The sequence below is a fragment of the Fringilla coelebs genome (genome assembly GCF_963513975.1).
Source record: "Fringilla coelebs genome assembly, chromosome: 18".
NCBI classification, from domain to species: Eukaryota; Metazoa; Chordata; class Aves; order Passeriformes; family Fringillidae; genus Fringilla; species Fringilla coelebs.
This window is the reverse complement of record NC_140044.1, coordinates 629,824-650,887: the sequence shown is the minus strand read 5'-3', so window position 1 is coordinate 650,887 and position 21,064 is coordinate 629,824. Positions and strand designations below refer to the sequence as shown.

Below are 21,064 nucleotides of genomic sequence, written 5' to 3'. Positions count from 1 at the left end.
AAAGAAGAATATTTATTTTCTGAGCATATTAAGTGAACAACTCCAAACTCTGGAATGACTGACAGAAAAGCCATTGTACCGATAAATTAATCTAAGCATTAGGCACTGCGGTAAAAACCTCTTTTGGTTCCAAAATGAGGGATTTAGCTTTGCTCTCTCAGAATACACACTTAATTCCAAGTTTTGACAAACGTAATATTATGTTAAATTATAGAATAGTTGGTTTTAAACCCAACCATCCCCAGTGTCTGCACCGGAATCGCCTCCGAGCGATTCCCTCCGCTCACTGCCACGAGTCCCGGGGCGGTGCCGCCGGCCGCCGCCAGAGGGCGGCAGTGAACAGCGCACCTGGCCGCAGGTGCGGCGCGCCCGAGCCATCGCGCCACTCCGGGACAACAGCAGCTCCACCCCGCGACACCTGAGCGGCGCTCAGCGCCCGAGCCGGGCTACTCCCGGGACAACAGCAGCTCCACCCCGCGACACCTGAGCAGCGCTCAGCGCCCGAGCCATCGCGCCACTCCGGGACAACAGCAGCTCCACCCCGCGACACCTGAGCGGCGCTCAGCGCCCGAGCCATCGCGCCACTCCCGCGACAACAGCAGCTCCACCCCGCGACACCTGAGCAGCGCTCAGCGCCCGAGCCATCGCGCCACTCCGGGACAACAGCAGCTCCACCCCGCGACACCTGAGCGGCGCTCAGCGCCCGAGCCATCGCGCCACTCCCGCGACAACAGCAGCTCCACCCCGCGACACCTGAGCGGCGCTCAGCGCCCGAGCCATCGCGCCACTCCTGCGACAACAGCAGCTCCACCCCGCGACACCTGAGCGGCGCTCAGCGCCCGAGCCATCGCGCCACTCCTGCGACAACAGCAGCTCCACCCCGCGACACCTGAGCGGCGCTCAGCGACCTTCCAGCAGCTCCTGGGCGTAAAGGTGAGAAACGCCGTAGGAGGGGTGGGTAACTGAAGCTTACTTCAGTCTGCTGGGGTCTAGAAGGGTGACAAAAGGCCGTTGTTCACGCAGATCCCCCATGGATGAATCGAGGACCCACGGCTTCACAGCCTGCTCAGCCTCAGCTGTGCGCCCAGCTCTGAGACAAGCAGTGAGGCCCCTTCCACAGGCAGGGAAAGGGGAGAAGGGGACAAGATGTGGTATTTTGAAAAACTGCTCAGACAACAGGTTCAGGATTCTGAACACAATCTTCAATTTTTATTCTCTCAGTAGGTAAGCAGTGGATTAAAAAACTCAGTAGGAAAACCAGACCAAAACTAAGTCTCACTCAAAACTAAGTATCTTCAGAAACAAACATGCGCATCTGCATGTCAGATTTGGGTGCTGAACTGTAATTCACATCCTGACAGTGGATATGCAAATGACCAAGGAGGAATTTGGCAGTGGGAACAAACTACTGCATGTGTCACTATGGAAAATGTGCAACAAACACGTTCAGGTGTTGGCAACGCCGAGCAAACACTGGACCATGGAGAACAAATGCAGGGATAACATGGATTCTGAAACAGTGTAAGCAGAAGAGAAAAATGGGACAGCTTAATGGAAACTGTTTGGCACTTCCCAGCAGAGGCTGCTTCAGCCACGTGCAATATTAATCTTTCTGTACCTAGATTAGAATTTTTTCCTCATGTATGTCCTGCTTTTGCTTCCACTGAAGCTTAAACATTCCACTGGTGAATTCTGGAGTGTTAGGGACACTTCATAAATTAGGCAAAACAGAAGCTGCTCTTTTCTAAGATTTGAAGCCAAAGTGCCAGCAAGGAGCAACTGCCAATTATAGAAACCCAACTGCAACTGGCTTTGGCCAAAGAAAAGAAACTACAATTTCAAATGCAGTTCTGTGGTGTCACAGACCCCCATTTCCCCAAAACCACGCTACAATCAGTACTGTGGATCAGATCCCTTACTATAAAAACCAAAAAATCCCATAAAACAGAAGTAAAGGATTTCTTAAGTGACAAAACTACATTTTCAGAGGTGATTCCCTGTATGTGCAACATCTGCTCTTGTTAAGGTAAGCATCTTTTCTGGGTTCAAAATGTGCAAATTCCATAAATTATACGTTTCCTCCAGTCAGATTCCCTTACTAGTGTTGAAACAAATTCACAGTATAAACTGTCAAGACTCTTCATGCTGTGAATGATTTTTATATATATATATATATATATAAAAGTTAAAGTGCAATTTGTTGTTTTGCAGAGCCACACACAGGCCCTGTCCTGCAGCATGTGGTCACAGCAGGTTTTGGGATGGGAAGAACCCATTCCCATTAACAATGTCATCATTCCATGGCAGATGGTTCTGCTCTTCGTCGGGCTGCCTGGAATTCGCTACACAGTGAAGTCTGAGCAAAAGGTTCTTCCTTCAGCCCACCCAGCATCTGACCCTCGTGGGTTTCCCTTCCTGAACAGTGACAGCAGAGCTGCGGGTTTCACCGAAACAAGGAGCGCAAGGCCGGCGTGCGGGAGCTCGGCCCTGGCTCAGCAGCTCCCGCGCACGCCGCCCGGGGAGGCGCGCGGAGCTCAGCGCGCCCCGGCCCCGCTCTGCTGCAGCAGCTCCTGCTCGTCGTCCTCGGAGCCCGAGGGGCCCTGGCGCACCTCCTCGTACCACTTGTTGGTCAGGGTCTTCATCTGGATGCGCCCGTCGTGCAGGTCCTGGGGCAAAGCAAAGCACGGCATTTCACCTGCTGCGGCAGCCCTGGGCCAGGGCACTGCAGGGCCAGGGCTGGGCACAGCCCTCAGGAAATCATCCGTTCCTGCCCTCTGAGCGTGCACTGCCCCTCTGCTTCCCAACAGAAAACATTTATCGGTGCTCAGTCAGTAATTATTGCTACAGATGACAGTTTTGGTGATGGGTGTTTTTACCTGTGTTCTCTAGACAGTCCTGCTCTGTGTGTTTCAACAATCCTAATGCTGTCTGGAGGGCCTGGCTTTGACTCTCCTCCTCGTGCTCCCAGGGACACTGGGAAGCTTGTGGCCTGCTGTGGTGATTCACATGCTTATTTTTCCAGCCTTTGGTTGCAATCTGGATGGCAGCCCATGCTTTTGGCTACCAACTACGAGTCAGATGCTCACTTTGCTTTCTCGATTCCTTTCTGGTTTTGCAATAAATGACTTTAGTTTTTGTAGGAAAGTGCTGAAATGTACTTTTGAAAAGTACAAAACAAGAGGAAAAACAGTACTTTTGAGCAGGCTAGGAAGATGGAATGTGTACTTATACAAAATTATTAACTCCACAGCCAAAATGCTTTCATGGGAAACTGGAAAAACAGTGAATTCTGTGACTAAGGAGCCTCAGATTTCTGAAGCATGGGAGAGAAAAAGGCACAGTATTTACACCTTGGGGCCACTCAGTGTTAAGTTACTGTCAGGAGTTGTTTTGCATGTACAGCCCCAGAGCCCTGTCTCTGGGAAGTGAGCAGTCTGGAAAGCACAGGGTGCAATGCTGGTCTCTACTTCCAAGATACAAACTGCACTCTGCATTAACAGAACAGCTCCAGAAGTCACAGGACCACTGACAGTAAGAGGCAGGAACTGTGTGTGGCAGCTCTTTAAAAACTCTGCCTGAGTGGCAGCAGCTTTTTCTAGCAGCCAGTGACTCCTGATGCCCTTTATGGTTCCCTGCATGATTAAAGGCGAGTTAGCAAATCCATGCACCAAGTTTAACTGGGGGAGCTCTGAGATGCTCATTCAATCCAACTTACAGAGCAGCTGCTCGTTACAGCTGCTCTCTCTATGCATGAGCAATACACAGATGTCCCACTGTCCCCACACAAGTCGTGTGGCTACATGATGAGCCCTGTGTGGTACTGAGGACAACCAACTCGACCAGTTTCTCTTCTTCAAGAAAATAAGGAAGACTTACTTCTTGTGTGAGTCTCCTGGTGAAGAAAGGATTCAAATACTCCACATCAAGCCGCATAAACCCTTTGAGGTTCTGGCGTTTTATGTACTGGGCTTCATATTCCTCCTCCGTGAGCTCTGACAAATGCTCGGATTCTACAGTGTTTCCCTAGAAAATCACAGAGATGGAATGACCAAGAGAAGGGGCAGTCATCCCACCACTTTGCTTCAGTCCCTGCTCTGTGGTCTCCCTTGTCACAACCAGCTGTCATGCTGGAACAATATGGAAATGATCCCCATCCCAGCCTTGCAGGGCTTAGGACTGTGAGTCTGTTCAGCCATTGAATCCCAGAGCCACTCAGCTTCCCTTTCCATGCTGAAAGGGAAAAGACCTCAAACGTTCCATGTTTTGTATTGTCACTATTGCTGAGAACAGGTTTCTACTGTGCAGGTTTTCTCTTGTGAGCTGGACAATGCTTTCATCCAGCAAGCACCACTGCATTCATTGTCCCACTAAAAATGGGCCCTGTCAAACACGCCCTGTCCCTGCACTCTGCCTGCACTTCCTTGTGTGGGCAGTGCAAGATCATTCTAAAGACTACAACCAACCTCATGCAAAGAGAAAATGTTCTTAAGATGCTCCAGAACAAAACCCTGCATATACTCTTTAAGAAAAATATATACTCTTCAAGGTTTAGAGAAAAACAGGTATAAAAAATGTTCTGTGATACTTCTTATTCTCTTACACAAGAGGTTCCAGAGTGGCTTTTGGCTTTGTCAGATTTCTTGCTTTGCCAGAAATTGCTTTAAAATAAAGTCCAGTCAGAGGAGGGCTATTGTTATGACCTTCTCATGGCCTTTGAATTTTTCAAAAAAATTTCCATCTGCCTTTTATGATTAATTTCCAATTACACTGTACCAACTACTTTCTCTCTGTATATGACTCAATTGTCTATCATCTGCTTTATGCTTTTCCAGGGATTACTTTAATTTATATAGATCAACCTGTAATTGGATTGAATTAAGAGACTATTTCTCCTCCCCTTGTATAAACACTAACCAGACTCTGTCTTTGGGATATTTTAAAATTATTATCGCTCGGCTTTGTTCTATTACCTTGGCTTTTTCTACTGCCTTCATCTTACTTTTTAGTAAAAAATCCCGTACTAGTCCTGAAAAATGTCTGAACTGAAAAAAACTCCCCAACCAAACCCCAGTGATGCTCTGAATGAAACCCCAAACAAACCATCTTCTCTGTCTTGCTGAGATTGACATCCTTTTTGCTCCTCTTGCGTGGTTTGGAGTCCTCGATGTCCACGAGCCTGATGAGGGGCATGGTTCCCCCTCCCAGCAGCAGGATGGTGAAGAGCACGATGATGATGGTCGTGGTGCCGATGAGCTGCCGCTTCTCGATGGGCTCCAGGCCCAGGTGCAGGCTGAGGGCATAGGGAATGGCACCACGTAATCCTCAGGGGAAAGAGCAGGGCAGCAAGAGAGAGTCAACCAACAGCAGCACCTGAGCACCCGGAGAGCCCAACAGCAATTCTCCCCCCTCAAAAGGGCCTTCACAATCCTGAGCCGTGCCCATTATCTACCACTTGGCTGCCAGCCTAAACGAGTCTGAGCATCTCAGACACTGTTGTTCAAACCGTGAAGCTGCTGGGCCTAGAGAGACAAGCAGCCTCCATGCAGAAAAACTCTTGTGGGGCTCACCAGAGCAAAGTCCTCCAGCACAAAGGGGAAAGAGAACATTTCCTTGCACTTGGGTTTCAGAATAGTGCAAATATTTAGCTGAGTTTTGCTCAACCAATGAGAAACCAGTTTCTCCTCCAGTGGGCCACACAATAAAAGAGATAAAACATTTTTTCTGGTTCTCAGTATTCTGAGCTTCAACTTACCACTAAACCACATGATAAACATCATTTTGGGAGTGATTTTATGATCACGGAAAAAGTTGAGTAGATAGGAAAGTGGAAAAATATTCACTGCTCTACCAAAGAGAACCAGCACCTGAAAAACAGAAATAAAAGCAGAAGACCATTTGGTGTGTTACATCCACATATTCCCCTTGCCCTGTAAAACCAGTTGCAGCTGGGGGGAATATGCTCTTTTTGCTCACAGGCAGGTGTGCTGCTCCATGAACAGAGTGAAACCCCTCAGCACAGGGCACTGTGGAATTTTGCTGCTGAAACGTTTTGTCTGCTTAACTGAAACTAAATCAGACCTGTCTCTGATGGAGACCAAGTTGCTTTACTTACAATAAATAAAGGAACCCAGGAGACATTCCAGGGAGACCAAGAAGTACTTTGGGTAAAAGTGCTCCTCAGTTCAGCTCCTTTAATCATTCCCTTGGTGCAGCAGCCAAGAGGCAATAAGGTATTTCTATTGTCTCCCTGTGGCCCAGTCGCTCACAAAGGCCAGGAGCCAAACAAATACACGTCAGCCTGTTTCTCAACATGTCCCTGGGTACAGCTATAAAACATACCCCACACTGAAGCAACACTTTTGAGAGCAGAAAAGAAAAAAAAGGGGACTATTGATTGAATGGCAAACAATTAACAAACACAGAGAAAACTTTAACTCAGAAAAAGGCAAGGTTTTCTCAGAGCATTGTTTTTAAGCCCCACTACAAACAGACCTTGATAAGGTAAATATCCTAGAATTAGTCAGCAGGATCCTTGAAGGGCTGTGCTGTTTTCCTTTATGAATCACCCCAAAATTACACAATTTGCATCACGCCTGAAAGAGCAATGCCACCCAGAAGGAAGTGTCACACCTTAGATATATATGAGATAGGGAAGTTGTGCGCAGCGCAGGCAGAGCAGTTCCCTGTGGATATCCCTATCTGGGGAAGCTGTAGATAACAATCCTTCCCTTGAACCACACACTGAATGGGCCAGTGTACACTGCTGTACACAGCTGGAAACAGACCCACATTGCCCTCACTGCACTCTGCAAAAGGAACACACGTCTCACGCTGATATTAAACCATTATAATGGCAACAGGTGGAGCCAAGCCCCACGTGAAACGTGATCCACAGAGTCATTGCACTAAGGTATGCTGAAATGGGTTTAAAGACAAAAGAATTAGGAAAGGAGTCAGAGAATTTTTTATAAAAACCTATAAATCATAACAATTATTCTAAAATCTTTTAACTGTAAGGTGTTTCCCCCTCCCCAATACCAAAAATGCATCTAAAAAGACATGGAAGGAAGTAAATACCTACTATGCACCAGATGACAAAGGACATTTCAAACTTGTGAGGAAAACTAAAAATTGACAGGCCAAGAAATGCAAAAACACATGTTTCTGAAAAAGAGAAATCACATTTAAATAAACAATTCTAGAAAACCTTTTCTACTCCTGTTATTAATTACTACATTCAGTATATAAAATGGGATTTCCTGACCAAACCCTGGAGAGCTGCTGGTGCTCACTAAGAGTGGTTAAGTTCCCTCTGCAGCAAAGCCACTCCCTGATCACACTGCATCCTCCTGCAAACAATACAGAATTCATTCATGGCAACCCCCCTGAAATCAGGGACATATTTGTAATGCAGGAACATGTAATTTCTTCAAAGGTTTGGTTTGGAAAAGGAACTGGAAAGGCTCTAGGACTGAGCTGCTTGTACCACTACTTCCAAAAACCTCCATATGTGAAGTTACTGTTTTTGCAAGTAGCTTTTTATATTAAAAAACATTTAAAAATACCACTCAACCCCATCTCCTAGAACTAAAAACAGACTAAAGCAACACACGAGTCAGAGATCTCTATTTGGCCATCAATCTTATAGCAAATCTTAGCAGGGGCCTGCAGGATGGGAGAGAGATTGACTGCATGTTTTATCCAGTGTGTCAGGAAAGGTGACTTTTGAGTACCTTCCAGCCTCCACTCTCGGGAATTCTTCTCTTAAAGACAAGGACCGTGGACACACAAATGCCTGGATGTAAATTCACACCTCTGCTGCTCCCAACAGAATCACAGTTCCATGCAAGTGAAATTTTAAAGGATTAATACTAGATTTAATAGCAGGCAGCACCTACCACACATGAAAGCCACAGTTCTGAGTGTCTGCTGCATCAGGATCTGTGTCACTGGGGACAGGTTGTGGTGTGTGTAGTGAGACATCACGATGCCAGAGAACAGGATTGCCATGATACCTGTGGGCAAGAACGTGGCAGTCAGCACAAGACTCTGCAAGGATTTACTGCTGAGACTCTCCAGAGTAATCTTCTCACGAGGCAAAACCTGCTTCTCCAGCAATACAAATATTCTAACATATCAAACCGTGTGGTCAGAACTCATTTTGCTACTCACCGGAGAGTGAGATCCCTTCTGCAAGTCCATAAGGAAGGTAAGCAAAGATAATCATCATCCCAAATTCTAGGGAAGGTGTCTTCCTTAAATCAATGTGCTTTAGTACGTACACACAGAAATGTTATGGAAAAAGTAAATTAAAAAATAAATCAAAGAAATATTTTGATGTGTTCATTCCATTACAAAACAATGATTACGCTTAATGTACTTCTCTACTGAATAGCCAATAAAATCCACATATTGGCCTTCAACTCAAGTATGGAAAGATTATTAATTTCATATGAGAGGAATGTTTCTTATAGAAGCTACTGCTGCTAGAAGTCAGAAGACAGAGCTAGAGACAGAAAAAGATCTCTTACTGATGTGCTCTACAATACTGATAACAACAGGTAAGTCAAATACTTTTGAGGCACAAGTAACTCTAAAGGGCAAACAAGCTGCTTTTCTCTTTGACTTAGTACAATTCAGATACGAGTCAACGAAGTGTTGAATATCTGCCTCCCTCTTTTGTTGTGATGTACGGAATAATTTCAAAGTTTTTGAATTAGGCTGATGAACCAAAAGGGGAATAACTCTACTTAATCAAACATTCTCTTTCTGTTGTTTACAAACCAAGTGTTTGGCAGTGTGTCCCAGCTGATACAAGTACAGCTGTACAGCCCAGAGCTCACACAGTGAAGTCAGAGCTAGCATTAAACAAGCCCAAGAAGTAACAAAGGTGTCTGGGCTACAGCAAACAGCCTTCCTGATCTCAGCAGAGCAGCTCTTGGGTTGTTTAGCAACCAATTCATGGAAGTGGAAGAGGCAAAATATAACCCAGGGTAAATCCAAATAGAACAGTGTCTGCATTCAGCTGCCTGCACATGATCCACAGGGACAAACGAGCTGGGCTGACTCAAAGGCCCCCGGGAAAAGCAGCTTTTTTTTCTTTTTAATTAACTGCTTTATGTATGTAAAAAAGAAGCCATATGCTTGTTAAAATGGATTGGTATTGAAATGGAATTAATATATTTTGAATTTACAAAACAATTACCATATCTTAAAACACTCCAATGCACATAAGCTATTATACAACATTTCAGACCTTAATTATGTTCATAAAAATTTGATGCCACTTTTAATACACTCCCATGCACACTAACATAAAACCAAAATAATGTCTAATAAGAAATATCCTCTAAGAAATGCTGGAGAAAATGGGAAGAAAAACACTACTAGGATGTTGCAGTTCACCAATGTATACATATATATCACCAAAATTAAAAAAGGATATTAATGCAGAAATAAGACCAGTAAGTGTGCCAAGTGCTGCAGAGCCAAAGAACATCTTGAGAAAGTATCCCAGTGCCTGTAGAAAGGTTTGCCATCCACTTACATCTGACATATTTTCCCTTGTCAAACCTTCTGCTGTGCTAGATACAATTAAAAGTGAAATAAAAAGAAATGGTTATACATTCTAAGCCTGGATCAAAAAATATCAAACATCTTTTGAGGATAACAACAAAAAAGACTCCCATTTCTTTGTTGCTAGCACTCTTAAAAGGCTTTTACTGTGATATATATAACAAGAGGAATGTCAAAAGACGTTAAATCAAGCCTCAGTGTAATCCCCAAAGGGAAACCTAATTCTGCTAAAAATCCAGCATTGCTCCTCTGAAGAATCCCAGAATGGCGTAAATAGGCTATGGTGATGCCCAGTATTTGAAAACAATGTTCAAACTTTGAGAAGGAAAAGAAAACACATTTTACAGTGCTAAAAACTCATGTGATCCTCTGAGAAGAACAAATGAACGGGAAGAACACTCATCAAATATTTAGGTGTGGATGAGAGACAAGAAGGTCACTGAAGGAAAACAAAGCAGCTCTTAACAGGAAAGGGGAGAAACATCTTTGAATTTCAGGAATATATTTAATGAAAATTCTGTGCAAAGAACACAGAGATTCTAGCTAGTGCTTCTTTTGGCTGCTTTTAGCCTTCAGTATTTTCCCTGAAAGCACCACAACTGTAATAAAATAGGGGTAATGAGGCAACCATTTACTGTCCCCTGCCCATGCAGTTCATGTTATGGATTGCTTTTTACACAGAAGCACCATACAGGATTCAGCCTTACACCTGAAATACACAATGTGTTCCAAAGGAAGACGGAAGAATAACTGTAGACCAAAAAACTAACAGAAAATTATGTAGTGACTGTTTCCATAAACACGTATGGCTCCAATGCACTTACTTGGTCAGGACAATTGAGACTGCATCGTTGAGAATACTTTCTCCAAAAACCAGCATGTTAAGCACAGGATCCACATTAAGGGCATTGAAAATGGCAATAGTAGCCACGGGGTCAACTGCAGATATTAAAGACCCGAACGCAAAACTGGGAGAACACAAAAGAGGAAACTAGATGAAAGAAAAATACCTACCTAGTAACCTCCATGAACAACAGTAACAAAGCTCATTTGTGTTACAGTTTCTACACAGTGATAAGAAAGTACTTTCTTTACAGTCATAAGAACTTGGCCACTTGCCAAGTTCTTGAAAATTTACATTATTGATACTGAAAAACTTATTCTGTCTTTTAAGAGAGGATGTGGACAAGGAAGTTGTACCCTTATCACATATATTAATCAAGGTTTACAAATTCTAAAGTTTGGTTAAAATACCCAGTATCTCTCTCAAGAAATCACTCAGCACAGAACAGAACAGACTAATGCAAAAGAATGAAACATAATACAATAGTATTTGGAAATAAGGGTGTAATAAACAGGATATAGAACTGTTCAAGCTATTTCTTAGTTTCATATACAATGTTGAATCTCAGCAGTCTGAACACTGGCCGAAAGAGATGGCCAACTGTAGTGCATTTCCCACGTGCAGCTATCCTGAAGAAAGCTTTATTTCATATACTACACTATCTCCTCAAGAGCTTACCTGTCAGTCATGTTGAGTTTATAAATTACATCAGCCTGAAAGAATAGGTAGAACATAATCACAATTAACTGTGGTGTTCTTCTGTACTTAAAAAACAAACTATTCATCAAATCCTGAGTTAATTATGAAGAAAAATTCACAGCAGTGATGTTGTCCAGTTTAACACTGCCCTCCCACTGTAATCTACTGCTACAGTTCTGTTCACCCAAGATCAGGGAACTGGAGCAGAGTCAGGTGAGCAGAGTAACCAAGACATTCAGAGGAGGAGAAATCTGAGTGGCAAAGAGGAAAGTATACAATGCTTGGCCTTCCAGAATGAAGCATGAAGAAAAGATAAATATCTTTATCTACATGTAACCAATGGGAAACACCAAACCACAGAAGCAAAAAAAAAAAAAAAAAAAATTTAATTAATATTGTAGAGTATAAGATGGCTCTAAAGAACACAGGTTTTAGAACAGCCTTCCAACAGGAAGATTGTGGAAGTTATAAAAAAGTAAAACTCAAGTCTTAATTGCTTTTCCCATGACACATGCTGTGTCACAGAGTGGCTCAGGTTGGAAGGGACCCCTGAGGTCACTCACCTATCCCACCCCTCCAGCTCCACAGGGCCCTTGGAACACGTTACCCAGGATTGTGTCCAGAGAGCTTTCGAGTACTTCCAGGGAGGGAGACTTCACAGCCTCTCCAGCAATACCCATGGAAGGGGGTGTGTAACACTGCCTTTGTGAGAGCACAGAACTGCACTTTGTGAGCCAGGAATTCACTTTCACTCTATTTGTCTGCTCTTGAAAAAGGGACTTTCAAACAACAAGCCAAATAAACGTAAGTGCTTCAAAGCAGTAAGCCTTACCCGGCCCAGGAAATAGATTCCTCCACCCACAATGAAAGCTGATATTGCAGTGCCAAATACTGAGAACAGAATGATGGAACCAATGTTCTGAAAAAAATTACCCTGGAACACAGTAATAAAATAAGTAAATTAGTACAAATGGCCTGAGGGAAAACTCATGTTTGGGTTTCCATTTAATTAGATCCTAACTCACAACTGGGTTTCCGATTCCAAAGGCCCAGTTTGGTTCCAGGTACGCCAGGACACCCATCCACACCATCTGCCTAGAGAGGCTGCTGCTCTCCTGAGGACAGTCCTGGGATTCCTCTGAATCCCAGGACTGATTCCCTGACTGGCACCATAACAAGAACCCAATCCTCAGGCGAACAGCTGGATATTCACCAGCATTTAAGACATATTTTCCACCAGGCAAAAGTGTAAATTAATCCCTCTGCTGGAGACAGGGCATGTGAAAAAGGCTTGTACACTTCCCAGTTGCTAGTCCATTGCTTGTGATTTTGTATGAGAAGGCCTCTGGTGTTGGTAGCAGCTCCTGGTATCACCATGGCCACTGTTCTCTCCCTCTCCTGCAGCACAGCTGGAGCAGAAGGGCTGCACAAGGGAGCACCAAAGCCCCTCGGCCAGGAGGAGAAATGTGAGAAATGCCCATGGCAACACGGGTCCCCAGGCAAGGGTCACAACCTTACACACATTTTCCTCTTCTTTAGCTGTGGAGTGACCCCACCTTTCCCACTTCTCTTTCACAGCAGCCCTTGTACAGCTCTGGTGAGGTAAAAACCTCTCCAGCCAAGGAAAACCTTGTCTGTGCTGCACCCCACACCTTGCCAGCACTCAGTTATCAGCAACAAGCTACACTCCCTGCACTCTGGGTTGAAGAGGTTTAAATTTTGCACTCTCAATTCCCTAATGATTAATATAATGGAATTTCATGCAATTATGCTAAGCTTCATGGAGATAACTAAAAGCAGAATCTGTTCCAAACAAAACCTCAACATCCAAAATGAGTGTCTGGCAGGGACTGACCTTGTGCAGTGAATATCCAGATTCAAATATAATAGGTGGAAGCAAAAGCAGAAAAAACATATTTGGACGAAACATTTCTTCTTCCTGAAAAAAAAAATTCATTATTATTTCAGGGATATCATCATTGTTGAATAACACAAAATCTTCCAAAACAAAAGCTATTAAAAAATAGAGATGGAAAATGAGAAATCTTTCTCCCTTCTTATCATGAAGTACAAGACTGAAGAATAGTAGACTATTCCAGGGCTGCTACTTCTATTGTTCTTTTTCAACCCCGGTGATAGAAAACTAGGAGTTACTTATTTTAAATTACTGTCTCCAAAAAAACTGCATAGAAAACAGGTTATTTATAGTAAAGGAAAAATCTTCCTGTCTCCACAAAGAGTATTCCCACTTTATCTGAGAGGCTGGAAATCTGTAAGGACTACCAAGGAACAGTGATCTCTTGGCCACTGTTTGAACAGAACAGGTTAACTGGGACCAAGCAGTTTCACTGGAAAACTCATCACCTGACAAGAAAATCACATCATCAGCCCAGTGCCCCTGCAGGTGACCAGGCTCAGGTGACACACCACCTGAGGGGCCTGAGGCTGGATTCTTCTCAGCAAATGTAATTTCTGCCTGAATTGAATGGTACTATTCTGATGGTTCCTTTTTGCCATCACAGTGATATAAATGGAACCCACCATGAGGTAAGATGCTATTTTTTTGTGCCCTCAGTCTTTGTCACTTATCTCATTCCCTGGCTAGCACTGCTCATGCTGTACCCCCAGCCTGGCACCCTGGTTTTTCTGCTGGCAGAGTAGGCACAGAAGACAAATGAATCCCAGCTGAGGGGCCAGTCTCTTTACCCACCAGTTCCCTCTGTGCTGGTTCCCCAGAGCTGTCACCTCTGCAAGCACTGATTAACTTGTTTAAACCCAGGGTGAACAGCTGATGTTCTGTTCTAACACCAGCTTCCAAAACAGAGGTACTTATCTCTTTAAAGTCTCATTCCTCCCTGTACCAGTGATAATCATCTTAAAGGATTTGGGGGGCTTAGCAAACAAAACTCATCCTTTGGGCTGAAACGCCGCAGCCCGCGGGCGTGCACACACAGCCCTGTGAGTGGATGGCTGACACTGCCCGCTCCTGTCAGCACAGCACCTGCACCTCAACAAACCCCCAGAACCCAGCCTGCCCTCCATAAAAACCTGAAACAGAGCTGGACAAGGAGCTGAGAGCAATGGAAAGGAAGGACTGTGTTTGTGCTGCATGGAAACAGAGGAAAATCAATCATGAGGACTCTGACCATCAGCTGTGCTAGCCAAGAACTACCAGCAAGCACAAGGTCAGTGGTGAGCCTGAATGAACACTTGGTAAGGCGTGATCACTAGAAATTACATAGCAAAGTTTTCAGGGCAGGGATATGATCCATGATTTGCTTTGTATAGGGATATAGCCTGCAGTTACATATTTCATTTTTTATCTTATCAGATAAACAAAAGGTATTTAGCAAATTTAGAACAATTTATAACCATGTAATAAAGTCCATAATTATTGATCTAACATTACAACAGCCTATGTTAAAACCTAAGCTTTATTACAGTGAAAATAACTCAAATGAAAAAATAATAATGTGATATCTGTGGCCTTCCACCTTGGCTGACAACACGAACAAGCCCAGCTCCCCAGTGCCTCCCAAGATGTGACCAACACGTCCCAGAAAACCCCCACGTATTCATCAGTTGTGATCAGTATTTGCCATGTTTAGAGAACAAGTGCTCCAGTCAGAGCATGTAGCTTTCTTTTTCCTTCTTAATTCATGATCTTGCTCAGATTATTTTATTTAATCCATAAGAAACTAATTTAAAATGCTGATGTTGTGGCCATTTAACTGATTTTCACTTTTAAGTCAAATCCAGTTGACACAAATCGTGAATGAAAAAGCACTAACTACTGCAGCCCCACTGCTTCCAATGACTTCATAGGTAAAAATGAAATATTTCCACACAACCGCTGAGCTATGTAATTGTTTCAACACAGAAGCAGCATAGTTAGTTGACAAAAAAACAAAGTATAATATGTAGTTCAAAAGCTACATCAGACTGAAAATCTGTGCATTTTAATGTATTTCAACTAAGGAGAAAAAGATTTTTCTTTAGGGCAATAACTGCCAAGAAATATAAAATTGCAAGCTAGGATTAAAATTCACTACTCAGACCAAGATGTTCAGCTGGCTGATATAAATTCTGTTTACAACTGGCAATTCAAATCACTGTGACTTCAATCAGTTCACTGATCTAATAAATTGTTCAGTGCTATGAAACCAAATCATAGTTTAAATGCTGCAAGATTTTAAATTAAAGCAGGAATAGTGAAGAGTTCATTGCTTTGATAATGTGGATAAACAGTAGGAGAATCCTTGCTTTGCTAGAGACTTCAGCTCTTGGAGAAACTTCTGCCAGGACTTGCCCTCTAAAACAAGTATTACAAAGCCTTTTTTGTAAGATTTAGGGATTTTTCTACAATTAAAAATTAATTATTACAACTATACCTTCCAGTTGGCCAGCTTCTGAGCCTCTATGATTTTTATAAAAGCTCCCATAAGGATACCTAGGAGAGAATAAGAAAACATTCTGAAATAGCAACAAAATTTGTCACTGTTTATCAGCTCTCCAAGTTTTAGAAGTGAAAACAAGGCAAAACATAGTGCAGCAAGTTAGTTTCATTCCTAAACCATGAAAATACTGAGTGGTCTTGGGTTTAATCCCCAAATACCCAGTCTCCAATACATTACATAACTGCAGAGCTTCCCTGCACAACAGATTGTCTCTTGGGATATCCCAGCTCCAAACAGACCTACTGAGAGTGTGATGCTCACTGGCTCAGAAGGATAACAGGCTTATCTACTCAAAAACACTTCTCATCTAAGCTGCACTCAAATGAAACTTCACCTTTCTTGCTGAAGGATCAGGAAGTCATAAGTTAGGCATCTGTGCTTCATGTCACTTCAATATTATTTGCAGTTAAAGCAGCTTAAATGAAATCAGTCTTCTCCACAGAAGTGAATTTTGTTTGAATGAAATCATAGCACTTTCTGGCAACGAAGAAGGCAACAAACTCTGATTAGGGTGGAGATCGTGTCAGAACTATTTTCCAAATGAATTACACACTGTTTAAGTCATGTAGGAATAATGTGAATACAGAAGACAGAATTTTATCAAGGCTGCTGCAAACTCAGTGGTTAAAGGTTATAGCACTCTTTCCTCCCATACATCTTCAAACATAAAACTGTAACAAGATTTCTCCTGGAAGTCACGAAGACAACTCATGAACTGTCATTAATTGTTTTCAAGTAGTTATAGGGAACTTGTCTTCAACCAGATTTCAGATCTGTGCTTCTGCATAGTTGTGTTTTATAATTTACAGAATGGAGACTTCACAGTCAAACACTGGAACAGAAGCCAAATACTCCAAATGAAAGGTACAGAGTGTCTCAGAAGCTTGAAGTATGCTTTCCTGTAACTCATGTTAAGTGTGCTTTTCTGTAACTCATGAGACCTCCTCTCATGCTGTAGCTAACAAAAGAGTCTCACAAACAGAATCACATGGATTACTGCTGATGGATGTGTCACACACACAAAGCCATGAGGCCTAAGCCTTCCTTTATACAAAAATCTGGGAAGGCATCCGTCCCAGAGGGTAGAAATAATTGTCCCATGAAATGGTTTCTATGGAAAGGAAGAGGAAAATATAAATGAAGGAACATCAAAGGTCTGCTGTTCCTTGAAGGACAGAATGCAGATACAGCCACTCACATGCCACATGCATTTACAAACTACTCTTTCTTTATTACTACATGAATGAATGCAGGATTAGATCAGCTGTTTCTATTAAATCAGGCAGGTTTTTTGTCAAGGGGCTAATTAGAAGGGTAAGTCTGTAACAGTTAATCTATACCTCATTTTTTGGAAAATTTTATAGGCATTTTCTTATTGCAACCAACCTTTATTCTTCTCGAGAACACATTAAAACTCAGTAACAAATCAAAGAGAAAAAACATTTCTGGAAACTATTTTCACCAACAAAATTCCAGCAACTGTAAGGATGAGGATCAAAATTCAGCCTCAGAGAATGCACTCACACCCTGTCTACCAGGAGAGACACACCCTCTAGAAAACATAATCCAGAAGCTTCTGAGCAGCTTAGACAATGGGAGGAAAAACACTTGTGAAAATCATATCTCTCTTCTCTGCTGCCACTTTTATTAGCCTTCAATAACTTCCTGAGAGGATTTGCTAAATTTACAAGTCAAAACAGGACACACCTCACTTCTGGCACTGCTGGCAAAATTGGATACTTGAAACTCAAGCTGTGCTCTTGCAGCTGTGCAGAGCATTACCAGGACCAGAGGGTCACTGAGCTGGCAGCTGCAGGGATCACACAGGTGCTCTACTCCCACCAGGGCTGAGAGCACTGCAAATACGCCTGTGCCTATAAACGAGCTCCATAAGGCTGAAATGACACAGGACATCAGTTACCTGGGCTGCTCCTGGCTGTGACACCCTGCTGACTCACAGCAATTGCCTCTGCTGCTATCCTGTCACCTCACTGGGGAACAGACTGCTGTGGTCCACCCCAAAACCCAACTGGGCACGTTCCTGCACACAAGAGATGCAGCACTGCTCCTCCTGACCACCCTGAGTAGCACTGCCAGCCCTGGCAAGGAGCTTTCCTGTTTCTTGAACAGCATTTTGTTGGGGCTCACAGGAGCACAGCACACACCAATACTAAACCCAACAGCTAAAACCCTTCTCCTGCAGCTGAGATGCCAGTGACAAGAAACAGAAAGAGGAGAATGTCTGTGCCTCTGCTGCTCTGCACAGCTCAGCAGGAGCAGGGACACAAGCTGGCCTGCTCTGCACTGCCCAGGATACACAGAATGATTGCAAAAAAAATCCAAAACTATGCCAGCAAGAGCAATCACTATACTGCTGCATTTTGTATTGGGGATTATGTTTAAATTTAGACTAGCTATTTAACAGCCATGGTAACTAACCTGATCTGAAGCCAAATCGACACCCTGTACTTGGGTTTTTGTGTACAAAAGGAGAAGGATGCTGAAGGGACAGTGATGTCCTTTTGGCACCTTTCAGGACACTGGGAAATACATTCACAAGACATCTCACCTGCCCACAGCAATAATGTAAGAAGGGAAGGAAAGAGAATTTGTCAACAGTGAAGCAAGCACTGGGTGGCTCCTGTGAGGATGACAAAGTGACTCAGGATGAGCTACAGCAGCTCTGATCCGTGTCAGGCACAGAACCATAAAGGCACAAAAGTCTGATGGATGATGCTGCCATGAAGATGAGGGGTGTGGGCAACACCCAGCCCTCACCCACCTGTTTGTTTTTCTGTTGAACAGAAATACTGAAACTTGCTTAGGGCTTTGCAAGTAAATGCTGCTTGAAGCTCCAAAATCTACTATGTGAGAAACATGATGTGGTCTCCAGCAAATACAGTTATCTAGAAATCCAGGGAGTCACACTGCTGGAAAACATGCTTCTCTTTCTGCCAAGTAACAGCTCTAAGCTTTTTTCAATCTAGCACTTGAGAGGAAAGGAGATCTCTGCTTTCCAGGAATCATAACTTCTGACAAGCACCAAGAAGCTCACTTGCTCCGACTGAGGAACTGTGTAAAAATACAGTTAAGAAATATGAGAGAAGGTACCAGCCTAGCCCAAAATAAAATACTGCTCAACCAGTACACCAGTATTTGAGGTGCCTCAGGATTATAACTAAGCATCTTTGTCTTCTTGTTGCCTTTTTAGAACAACTGTCACTGAAAGTATCACCACCAAGAGAAGCAAAAATATCACAGAATCTTGCAGACAAGTCACAGCTGAAAAACTGGTGCTGGGAACACTCAGACCAGGTTCTTCAAATCAGACAGAAGTAGAGAAAATAATGAATGTATTTTGCCTGATTTGCTCCTCAATTACACATTTATAAATCAGGAGCAACAGCATACAAATAAATTAAATTACCCTGGCATAAAACTATAGGCTCAGAAATACTCCAAATTTATCCCAAATTAAGTATACACTTGATCTCCATGAAGGGTGACACTCTTGTAACTCTAGCCATAGGAAGAGCTCTTGTCATGGTACTGTTGGGACAGCTAAGGATCTATCAGTCCAGGTGAGTTTTTGGGATAGCTGCAGTGCCCAGCTACATTAAAATCCCACACTCAGACATAAATCTGCCAACACCAATACAAACACATGTACCAGCTCAAAGGGAAGGCTGGAGCCTCATGACCAGGGAGTGTTGCACATCTTGTCCTACCCTGAGGATGCAGACCAGAGGATGATGCCAAAGTACTCAGGTAGTGACATCCCTACACGTGTCATTTTCCTGGGCCAGTCTCTGCACGTATGCTCATTTCTTTATTCCTTCAATCCATTTAACTCTGAGAATTACTTGTTTTCCTCACTGCATCCAGCGTGCTGTCTCTTTCTAGTGATGGCTAACACACAACGGAGCATTATCTCCAGGGCACACTACTGACAGTCCCTGGATTAACACAAATCCAACATTAAAATGTCATGGTTACTCACCTAAGGAAACAACAGCCACGCTCTCTGGTAAAAAATGAAGCCGGTATTCTATCAGTAAATGCACCAATATGATGCAAATAGCTGTGAAGGGAAAAAAATGGAGATTCAGGACTGTTGGAAAAAAGTAAAATATACTTTAAAGTAGTATTTTTAAAATACACAAGCAAACTTCTAATGATTTAGTAGACTTCACTTTGACAATAAACCAAGAAGCAGTGTAAGCAGTGGCTTCCACCATCGTAAATGTTCTAAATCCCTGTACCTGTGCTAAATCCCACTTCTCAGAGGACCAGAGGAGAAATAAACCATTTTGAGTTGGCCTATGTCCTCAGACACAGACTACAGTTAACAGAGATTAACAGACTTTCAGTTCATCATTCACCTATAACAAGAAGACTAAAAAAAATTGTCATGCCACTAGACTGTTCCTCTTGCTGCGCCTGGACTCCAGTCTGAACTGGAAGGATGGGCTTGGGAGGTGTAGGTGCCACCAGCTTGGTAGTAGCAGCCAGCATAGTGTGGAGGGTGGCATTGATGACTTCGTGGGTGGCATTTGCAGACCTGTCGGGATAACACACCGTGTGATTATACCGGATGGGAGCAGCACGACAGAGCCCACCACAGACAGGCACACGGCACCCCCGCCAGATCACACGGAACGCGCACCGGTGACCGGCTCCTCACGGCGCCCTTTAAAAGCAGCGCCCTTAGACAAATACGGCAATCTCCTGCTCCCGGAGCTGGCTATCGCTGAGCGCCTCACGCACCGCCGCGCAGCCCGAGCCTGACCCAGGGCACGACCGGCGCACCGGCTGGGCACGGCAACACCCCCACTGCCGCTGCCGCTCCCGCCGCCTCCGGCACCGAGCCCCGGCACCGCGCGGGGCCCTCGGGCCGCCCGCACCGCACCGCACCGCGAGCCGCTGCTGAGGGGACGGGCACCCCCGGCAGGCACGGCACAGCCCGCCCGTGCCCCGCAGCGCGACAGATCCCGGCCGGCACGCCGCGGATTGAAACGGAACGCTGCGGCGCGGCGCGACCGCGGGCCACAGCGCCGGGCCGCCCCCGCCGCCCCGCACTCACTCCGCCATCTTGCCGGGCTCACGCTCCCACGGCGCCCCGCGCGCCGCCGCTTCCGGCGCTCGGGCGGGCACGTCCGGCCGCGCGCGGCGGCGGTGGAACGGCCGCGGGGGCGGCTGCGGGCGCGCGGCGCCGCTCCCGCTCCGCGCGCGCCGGGGCGGCGGCGCCTGGGGCGCCCCCTGCCGGCGGGGGCAGCGGCTGCAGCGCCGCCATCGCTCCCTGTCCCCAGAGCCACCACTGCTCCCTGTCCCCATAGCCGCCATCGCTCCCTGTCCCCATGGCTGCCATCGCTCCCTGTCCCCAGAGCCACCATCACTCCCTGTCCCCAGAGCCGCCACTGCTCCTTGTCCCCAGAGCCACCAGTGCTCCTTGTCCCCAGAGCCACCATCGCTCCCTGTCCCCAGAGCC

The 21,064-nt window shown here is 44.7% G+C and overlaps 1 protein-coding gene across 3 annotated transcripts; it reads right to left on the bottom strand.

Moving 5' to 3' along the window:
• Positions 1–1,222: 1,222 nt before the first annotated feature.
• Positions 1,223–20,693, bottom strand: SLC9A8 (solute carrier family 9 member A8). Of its 3 annotated transcripts, none has more exons than XM_084217735.1 (16): positions 20,660–20,693; positions 19,959–20,137; positions 19,577–19,657; positions 15,511–15,569; positions 12,975–13,058; positions 11,952–12,053; positions 11,099–11,133; positions 10,401–10,544; positions 9,446–9,584; positions 8,173–8,278; positions 7,899–8,015; positions 7,082–7,164; positions 5,753–5,864; positions 5,101–5,321; positions 3,877–4,023; positions 1,223–2,666 (listed from the first exon to the last, which is right to left on the bottom strand). In XM_084217735.1, the coding sequence occupies exons 1-16, from the start codon at positions 20,665–20,667 to the stop codon at positions 2,535–2,537; spliced, it is 1,749 nt and encodes a 582-aa protein (XP_084073861.1). In that variant the 5' UTR covers positions 20,668–20,693; the 3' UTR covers positions 1,223–2,534. The 3 variants fall into 3 exon arrangements, with proteins under 3 accessions (XP_084073861.1, XP_084073862.1, XP_084073863.1); XM_084217736.1 differs by lacking the exon at positions 20,660–20,693 and adding an exon at positions 20,243–20,253; XM_084217737.1 differs by lacking the exon at positions 20,660–20,693 and adding an exon at positions 15,911–16,053 and having other exon boundaries at positions 19,959–19,976.
• Positions 20,694–21,064: the final 371 nt, after the last annotated feature.

Bases quoted from the DNA above. Each gene is read 5' to 3' on its own strand.
- SLC9A8 (XM_084217735.1), bottom strand. The intron at 12,054-12,974 runs GTCAGTCCCTGC...ACTGTGTTCCAG, and splicing joins CTGGATATTCACTGCACAAG to GGTAATTTTTTTCAGAACAT. The intron at 10,545-11,098 runs GTAAGCTCTTGA...GTGTTCTCCCAG, and splicing joins AAACTCAACATGACTGACAG to TTTTGCGTTCGGGTCTTTAA.